We start from the raw sequence: 9,842 nt of genomic DNA on the forward strand, positions 1-9,842 counted from the left end.
ATAATGACAGATGCCATAAAAGGAGCAGGTCTTAAAGCTCTTAGTCAGAGACAAAAAAATGCATCCACACCTTTAATAGCTTCATGCACTCCTCCTATGCATCCCCACTGGCCCAATTAGGAATTTAAAACAATTGCTGTTTGTCATCTATGCCAAGGTCCAGAACGGAATTTCCCATGATGGTATCGGTTTCCCGCTGTAAGAAGGAGAAGCTCAACTCTGCGGCTTGGACAAAGAAGGAAGTACAGTTCAAGTTGTTCTGGATTGTAAAGCTTTTTCTGTTGCATTGTCGTAAGATTTGCTGATGTAATGGGACAATATATTCATGTTCTTCTTAGTCATAGAATCAATGTGAACTCAGCTCATTGTCTCACAAAGCTCCACAAGTTTATTCCTCTGGAGTTCTTTAGTAAGTTTGATTAATAAAAATGTCAGTGGTAGAATTATGTTGTTAGACTAAATTAGTTGTCATTTACCTAAGTAGGTAATGGGATATTAATGGCAGTTTTGTAATTAAATATATAATAAAGTTGCATTGTCTATGGTTATTGTTCTCCACAATGGTTTTTCTAAAGAGTTTTATGTAAAGGTAAGCTTTACATAACGTAAAGCGTATCCCTTACTTTATGTAAACTTTACACAATGAGTCATAATTCCCTTTACATAATGTAAAGTTTACAATGACAAAATTAAGACTTAGTCAGTTTGGAACAATTTCAGTCGCAAATTGTTCCAATTTTCCTATGTCATTGAAAACCTGCTGTATTTTATATCAATTTCACTCTTAGACATCTGCATGTCTGCATGCAAGGCCTACTCACCTATATTATCATGAAATATTTTTATTAAAAAGTAATATATCCTAATAATTATTATTTTATTAACAGTGAAATATATTGTATTTCTGACATGATGTTGCAATCGTCCTTCGGGCTCTTTGCATTCAGATCCAGATTGTGAAGAATTTAGTTTTTCTAATCAGCTTTAAATGGCTTTGACTAACAGACAGATGTAAATTTATTATATAAAAAGTTGCTTTGTCCAATCGAAACCTGTTACTCCCTAAGTAACAGATTCAATTGCAAAAAAGTTTAGCAATTGTTCTCAGTCTCCGTACCTGAACACCACCTGGATTAAATAGGTGTGAAACAGTAAATAGGCAGCGTTTTACTCCCTCTTGTGCTGACAAAATGCAATAACACCAACAGTTTAAAATGGTTCTAATACTATTGTGTTTCTCTTAACTTCTGTTTCATATTAGTTCCTACCATCCAGTCGCTGTTGGTTTTGTCTAATCATTACAACTACTAAAGTGAAAACAATTCATCAGAATAATCTGAATGAAAGGTTAAGGAATTGTTTTCTTCTTCGTCTTCTTCTTCTTTGTTGTTTTCAAGAAACCCCAGTTTCAAACGCAGTAAAGTACGGAAGAATCGATTCTTTTTACTGAGCTGAGCCAAATGGTGTAAATCCCGGAAGAGAGTCGAAATTCCCATGCCCAGAAGCGAGGTCAGCTGACGTGACCAAAACAAGTATGGCGGAATTGATAACGACGATAAACGCCTTTAATATTGCTGTGAGGTTTATTTTCTAATTTTATCTGGTTTTATTCGACCAGTTTCCAGGTTCTACATATTCTGGGACCTTACCGTTCAACCAAGAACGCCTTTTTGGATCGCATGAGGACCACAAAGCTAAAACGAAACCAGGAAAACAAACGGAAGTGTCAACGGTTTGAAACCAAACATCCGCTTCTGTAAACGCGTGTGTTTGTAATGGTGTCGCGTCCTTTCAGCCAGCAGAAGACTTTGATAACACGCAAAAAAAAAAAAAAGACGGATTTTTGTTTCATGAAGTGAAATGGTGTACTGTAGTACCGGGGCGAACGACGCTAGCAGAGAAGTAAAGGACCGTACAAGATGTAACGTTGATGTTACTGAAATTCAGCCAGAATGCACATGGAGACCACCTCTGAACACGGAGAGGTAACCGGTTAAATTCACCATGGGGCTGGTGAACTTTGTGATATCCACTGTGGGGAGATGCCTGGATGTTGCCGGGTTACTCTTGGACCTGAACTTTCTGATCGTACACACCGTGGTGAAGACTCTCCTGGCGATCGTCGCCTTCATCACCAACCTGCCCACCCTGATCACTAACTTTCTGCTGCAGATGGGGAACCTCCTCCTGTTCTCCGCCATGCACATGGCAGAAACGACATCGAGCCTGGCCCACGGGGCAGTCACCCTGCTGGGCAGCGCACTATTGGCCCTGGAGGGGCTCCTGGAGAGTCTGAAGATGGTGGGCTACCTGTCCATGCACGTCCTGCTGCGGGGGAAGGAGCACCTGTGCAGAGGTTTGGTGTCAGTCTTGGAGGGCTGTGGCATCGCTGTCAGCCTGGTGGTTTACTTCACAAACACGGTGGTGAACTTTGCCCTCATCGCCACCCAGAACATCTACTTGGCAGCTGTGGGTGTGTGGCAGACGGTGTCCAGTCCACTGCAGAAGGCGCTGGAGCTCACCCTGACCTTCTTCACCTTCCTGTACAGCAGCCTGGTCGGGACGTCGGCATTTCTGTGGTCTCCCTGTAAACTGCTTCTGGATTTTCTTGCTTCCCTTGTCCACATGTTTATCTCCATCTTCATCCTGAACATCTACGGCCTCCTGCTTACCGTCACCATTGCTCTGATGACCACCGCCTACCTGAACCCCAGACTGAGCCGACAAGCAGCTGTGCACATTTTGGTGTACATGAACTCCTTCCGTGCTCTGCGGAGACTGTATGAGACTCTGTGGCTGCGCTTCACGGTCCTTTGGCGTACCCCACGTTCTCTACACCGCAACATTCAGCACCTACAGAGGAGGTTTCGACACGTCTACCTGCGGGAGAGGATTTTTTGGCAGCAGCTGTCTATTCTGCGCCTGGTGCTGCGGACAGTGCTCCAAATCGACAATGCCAACAGAGGAAGAGGAGACGGCGACACCAGGGAGGAGCGCCGGGACCCACCAGATGGAAGAGCGGGAGACGGAGCCCAGCAGGAACTGCAGGATTTGCCTTCGTCGAGTTCAGATGGATCACTAAGGACATCGCCATCTTCATCTTTAGGCAAAGACGGCAAACTCCTGCCCGCCGAAAGCCTGCTTACTCTGTTAAAAGAGCAGGAGGAGAGAAAAAAGTGTGTTATTTGTCAGGACTGCACCAAGACAGTGGTGCTGCTGCCGTGCAGACACCTCTGCTTGTGTAGGGACTGCACCAACATCCTCCTGAGGCAGCCCATTTACCAGCAGAACTGTCCTCTGTGCCGCCAGATGATCCTCAACACCATGGACGTTTACCTCTGAGGGGGAGAAAAGGGAATCCAAGCAGCGATGAGCCCCAACCGCCTTAAAGTATTCACCACCACACAGAGCAGTTTAAAATGTTTCTTTTTCCTTGAAGCCCAACAATAACACCACTTTTTCAAGTTTTGTGGTTTTCTTCAGTCAGTGAAGTTATAAATAAGCTTTATTTTTAAAGATGCCCCACAAATTTTTTTTGAACAAAACTTAATAAAACACATGTTCATTGTAAGTTTTGCTTCGGTTGATGTTTGTGGAAGGTGTTCAAATGTTCCCCAAAGTATTTCATAAACTATATACTACAAAAAACTGTACATTTTGTCTTTATATATACTTCTCTTTACATAGGATTGTTAATGGAGTTCACACACTAATTCAATAGTTCTTTCAGGCTCTTCTCCCATAAAAACTACAACTGTTTTGCTTCGGAGAGGCTTTTTTTTTTTTTTTTGACCCTACTATGGCACAAGTGCTTTCAATCTGATGAACTTTGTTCATTTTACTTCAACTAAAGTGCTACAAATCTATTTTACATATGACCTACTACGTGCACAAGCAATCAAAGGTCTGTAAAAGGTTAAACTGAGATGCAGCTCCATCTGCTGATTGAAAGAAGCTCGCTCACTAAATTACAGAAGTATTACACCAAGCAAAATAAAATTAAGCTGCCTAGAGTTTTTGTATGTGCATTGAAACAGCTTAGCATTGGGGAAAATAAGGGATACATGCTGACTGGCTATTATATCTATGGAAATCTCATGCAATCAATATTCCCAACACATCACTGGATATTTGTTTTCCTCTTCTTTTTTTTTTGTTACCAAGACCTCTTTTTAGTAAAAATCTTTCACTCTTGTATCGCTGTGTCTCAGGTGTTTGTAGGGATTGTATTCAGCTGAAGCTAAAAACTGTTTACAACTGTTTATGTCTTAAAATGTCAGGCCATCGACGTGCCAAGCTGTGAGAAACCAGAGGAACACTGTGCTTTACTGCGTACGGCCTGCAACTCCAGCCTTCGACATTTTTATTTGCGTTGCATTTTTCTACCGTCTGTTTATCCTCAGACTTTATTCCCTGTTGTTCTGTCTGTTGTTGGGGCTTTTCCCCAGTCTTCCTTTTGAGGTGTATTATTACCAGATAATCCATAAATGGTTTCTGCTTTCTCCTAGTAATGTGATGAAGCAGATTTGTGATGTTAAATAAAACCCCCAAAAAACTGGACCATAAACCAATAAGGCTTTACTGTTTAACTTGCTTTTGGTGCTCTAAAGTGGTGAATAATCCTGAAATGTTCATATTGATCTGTTTAAAGTTTACAGGAGGTTATTTTGGACTCCAGATGTTGCAGTGTTATTGATTGTGGGTGTGGTGGGAGCAGGCCTGAAACATGGCCAGTTTGCTTTTTTTCACAGCTTTTTTTCCCTCTTTGTCTTGCTTTGCAAAGAGAAAATTTGACTTCACAGTAATAGCTGAATAGCGATTCGGCCTGATTTCTCCCTTCTTCTTCTTTTTAAAAGGTCTGTAAGTTTGTAATTAATGAAAATGTTGTCATCCTAAGCTGCTCCTCCTCTCAGGTACTTCCTAAACACCAATGGCATTCCTTGTTAAAGTGAGCTGAAAACGGCTCACTCGACTGTTATCTGTTGCTTCTCCCGAAGTATTTAGCTGTATGAGCCGTGTGAGATGATGTGATTGGAAAATGTGAATGTAATGTGGGATTTTCTTTTATAACATGACGGCTGCCGTGTAACTGGCAATTTCACAATAAAACAAGAATCAGTGAGTGAACTGTATTTTATCTTCTTTTTTTTATGAGCCTAATCGAAATGCTTACAGCTCCACACTTGGACAGAAAAGTAAAGGACTTCAACAAATGATTAACCTATTGCTGCTTTTAAACCGTCGGTCCTTTTCAGCTGCAGAACATAAGCAAATTAACCAGCCAAGTTTATTTGTGTAGCACATTTGTTGAAACGTTACATTCTTTTAAGTGCAGTAATTTCACGTCGTCATGTTGGTTAGTGTTTCATTCATTATGGTACAAAAGCAACTAAACAGATGGGTTTTTAGTCTGGATGTAAAGTTTGTTCCAGATTTGTGGTGCATAGAAGCTGAATGCTGCTTCCCCATGTTTGGTTCTGGTTGTGGGGACGCAGAGCAGAACCAGAACCAGAAGACCTGAGCAGTCTTGAAGGTTGATACAGCAACAAATAGCTTTAAGGGTAACTGTTAGCATTTAGCTTCCTCCTGCTCAACCTACTGTGTTCTCAGTCCAGAAGATGCGCTGCCTTTCAAAGCTAATCTCAAAACCTCTTAGACTTTTTACACTTTTTGTCACTTAACAACTACAAACTGTAAATAAAATATTGTAATGGGAGCTCACGCCATGGACTAATAGAAAGTGGCTTGGAAGGAAAGGAATACATACAGTTTTTCGCAAATTAATCTTCTTGAAGACGGGTGTGCCATCGTATTCAACTCCCTGATTACTCCAATGCTAAAGGGGGATAGCTTTGAAAACTTTGCACAGCAAAGACTAACCTTTTTGTCTATTCCTAAGCCATACATGTGAAGTAGAAAAGGAAAAGGATGCAAGGTTGTCAGAGGGGCTGAATCCACACTTTTCAGATATTTAGTTGTTTAAAACAACGTGTAGTTTCCCCTTTTTCACAATTACGAGCTACTTTGTGTTGGTTTACCACATTCTGCAGGATCTCCTCTACCCTGAACGCGTCCAAAGGGAGGCTGCCTGATTGGACACCCAGTTTTGTTTATTCCTCCTCATGCTGGGGCTAACAGGCTAATGTGAGCGTAATAAAAGATGCGCTTTAATGTGGCCAACACCCGAGCAGCATTTCAATCTACTCAGTGGCTGATTTTGGGTCATTAAGACTAAATGTGCAGAAACTTACTAGTTAATTAGTAATGCAGTTACAGCAGCTGAAAGACTCACGCCACGACTGAATAGTGCAAAGAAGATGCTGCAGGTCAATGGTGCAGTAAATTAAAGAATAATTAATATTTTTATGCATTGATGTTGCTCTCAGTCCACTTTGTCAAAAAGAAATGGTGTTAATTTGACCCAATGCTTCATTAAAAAAAGGTCTTTTTGATCATTTAAAAGCCAAAAAAAAAAAAAGTATGTTTCATTCCCCTCTAAAAGTTACAGAATAAGAAAGAGAACTTTCTGGTAAAACCTTTGAGGTCCAGGATTTAGTCAGAATCACGATCATTCTTCTCGACTAAAAGAAACGGCGTTATGTAGCAATGATCCTCTCTGTGATCTCACCGTTTCTTAAACTTCTTGATTCAAGGACCACACAGCTTTCGCAGCTCGGATGCAGTGAGGAGTATTTCTGCTGCTAAATGAGATCACAGAATCCTTTTACTTGTGAACACATCTGATACCGAGGACAGAGAAACACTTGAGTCCATAGATAGCTCAGCTTTCATGTCTCCCGTCTGCAGAGATAATGGGAATCCTCCGTGCAAGAATGTGAATATGGAGCCAAAGGAAGACAGTCGGAGGAGGAGGAGGGGGAGGAAGAAGAGGCACTGATGGTCATTTTTTATAAACATGACAATTCATCAAAGCTTTGTGGTTTTATGCATTCTAGCTCCCTTCAGACTCATCCTTAACACCGCGAAAGACGACTGAGACTCCTGAGGAATCCAATTATTGACGGAGAAGATTTGGCAGATTGGGATGTTTGTATGTAAATCCTAGTGATGTGATTACCTTTGCTGCTGTCCAATCATTAATCAGTTCTTTTGTCTCTCTCTCTCTCTCTCTCTCTCTCCCTCTCTCTCTGTCTCTCAGCAGACACTTTGTTAGTGATCAAAAGCAGCCGAGTGGCTTTAGTTCGGCCTCAGCAGCGTTAACAGGAAGTTTAGTGTTATAACAGCAGGAAGCAGCAAACAACTAGAGAGAGCTTTATACTTCAGGGATTCAGCCTCTGCCCTTTGACCTCAGGGTTTCTGGCTGGGAACTGTGTGGGAAATCTTTATCGCATTCATCAGGATGTGTTTTTTTTTTTCCTTAAAGTTTATGAGTTCTTTCTGTTTATCACTTACATGCTTTCCATTAATCTGAAACAAACATCCAGAAAACTGCAAAGATGCTGAAAACCTGAGCTTGTTTAAATCAAGGCTGTTTAGAGCAGCAGCTGGAACTTTGATCAACTTATTCAATGTGTGTTATTTGGGTGACGATGATGGCATTTGACAAAATGTAATTTTTATTGCTTGGTCCATTATTTGTTTCTGTATTTTCTATGGTACAAAACATTTTGAACATCCTTGTTGCTGAAACATATATAAAAAAAACTTGACTTGATTTGCATCCTGAGTTGACTTCATAAAAACCAGTTGACTCAGAGTTTATGCTGACTCCAATCAGGGATATATCTGAATTTGGACAAAATATTCCTGTGAATTGTGTAAAATCATATATCACCTCATTTATTATGGGCATAGTTGCCATTAATTCAATACATTTTAAAAACAAGTAGTTGTTTTTCACTTTGTTGTGAATTTTAATAAAACAGAACACAGTCAAAATTATACATACAGTTAAATATTCCCTAATAAGCTGCATTGATAGGAAACATTTTTGCTGACTTCAACAACCTTCTGGCTAAAAAAACCCCAAACAAACAAAAAACACTCCTCTCTTCAGACTTGGCAGATATTATTTAAATTGGTTTGTTTCCAGATAAAATCACAGTTTTTAAACATATTCCAGAGTACAATATGGTTAATTTCAAAGCCTTTCAAGAAGCTTTATGTCATCCTGTTTGCACATTTCCAAACTACGTGTTTTTTACTGAGACATGTTCAAGAAGCAACCAGCGAGGATCAAAATCCTGGAACACCAGCGTTCAATCCCAAGTGTAGTTAAGTGGTTTAAAGCTGGTGGTGCTGAACAACATTTCAGTAAATAACACTGAAGGATGTTTCAGTTCTTCTTTCCAAACTCTGCGCTGATTTTGGTGCTTCTGGGTAAAATATTCTTGAGGTTGAGGTTTAAGCATCCAGTCACATGAGGGGAGTGTGACAGTAAACATCCTGATTTATCAACTCTGAGCCATTATTGATGGAGGAAATCAACCTGAGCCCAGCAGCTGAAGCAACTTATTCACGTCTGCCGCTGGTGTGCAGACATTTTAAAGCTCCATCATGTAATATGTAAATATGCGTTTACATATTTTCAGAGTAAGAGTCTATGTGTTGTGCGAGCTTTCATACATTTAGAGAGGGTCAAGGAGGTCATCTTACTGTCTATGTTAGATACTAGACAAATATATTACTAAAAACCTAATTTAGTCAATAATATGTACATAATTGCAGCTATTTGACATTTAACCTTATTGCTTATCAATAATTTATTCAAAAATGATTTTCTATAATTATCTGATTGCAAATATTATAAGAGGAAACCCCCTCATGTCTCTTCTTGTTGAATATAAAACTCTTCGTGAAAAAAGGACATTTTGATGTCAGATTTATTGACGGTACTTAAAATAACCACATTAATCTGCATTTAACAAACGAAGTCTTCACCTACCATCTGAGGGACTTTATTTAAAACACAACTGAACAGATCTAATCAGTAAAAGCAGAAATAACCGCGTTGCTAACTAGACAGACGTCATGATGACTGGCTCTTTTTTCATTCTGTGGCGCAGTTGATGAGCAGTAGCACAACACTGCCCCCTGCTGAAGAAAGCTGGAACAAAAATATAAGATGAGCCTCATTTTTGTGATATTAAAATGAGGCTTGTTTGTCAGATTAAAAGTATCTTTTAAGAAGACGTTGAGCATGCCTTTTATTAGATTTTTGTATTTAAAATGTTTTTCTTTGGTCTAATTTTACCACCATCAGTGTGTGAATAATGGGTGAGTGACTGAATGTAGTGGTAAGTTTGAGTTCATTGGGTCATTTACCATTAAACATAGAAAGTACTCCTGGACCTGTGTAATGTGTGTGTCCGCTTTGTTTCCTAAAACCCCACGATAGACACCCATAAAACCTGACTCAGATTTTATGCGGAATGTGGAATTACTGCAAACTTAATGATTCACTGTGAGTTTCTGGGTTTTCGTAGGTCACATGTGTGAAACTCAAGGCCCGGGGTCCAAATGAGGCCCGCCAAAGCTTCTTGTGTGGGCCTCAAGACTCCAGGTGCCAAATTATATCAACCAGTCCTCCCGGTTTCCTGTGATTGTGGAAATTCACGTCAAAATCAACAGACTAAATGGTCAAAAACATTGCACTAACTCCCACCTGTAGGTGGCAGTACTTTGTACTTTTACGACACCGCTGCCTCAGCATTATTCAATGTCAAGATATCGATGTAACGATTAACAAAGTCACAACGTCACACATAAACGTAAATACTGCAAAATTCCTTGGAAATATTTCCAAATTAGCTCCACAAAATTTGTGATTTTATTGCCTCTCCTCCCCCCCCCCCCCCCCCAAAAAAAAAAAACACAAACAA

The 9,842-nt window shown here is 40.2% G+C and overlaps 1 protein-coding gene across 1 annotated transcript; it reads left to right on the forward strand.

Annotated features, from left to right (window-relative positions):
• The first annotated feature begins 1,454 nt into the window (after positions 1 to 1,454).
• On the forward strand, positions 1,455 to 5,127 carry rnf26 (ring finger protein 26). Its single transcript, XM_015036709.1, has one exon. It carries the CDS (start codon positions 2,005 to 2,007, stop codon positions 3,340 to 3,342), a length of 1,338 nt encoding a protein of 445 aa, XP_014892195.1. The 5' UTR covers positions 1,455 to 2,004; the 3' UTR covers positions 3,343 to 5,127.
• Positions 5,128 to 9,842: the final 4,715 nt, after the last annotated feature.

The sequence above is a fragment of the Poecilia latipinna genome, unplaced genomic scaffold, assembly GCF_001443285.1.
Source record: "Poecilia latipinna isolate Pla-1442-1.1 unplaced genomic scaffold, P_latipinna-1.0 Scaffold376, whole genome shotgun sequence".
Taxonomy (NCBI): Eukaryota; Metazoa; Chordata; class Actinopteri; order Cyprinodontiformes; family Poeciliidae; genus Poecilia; species Poecilia latipinna.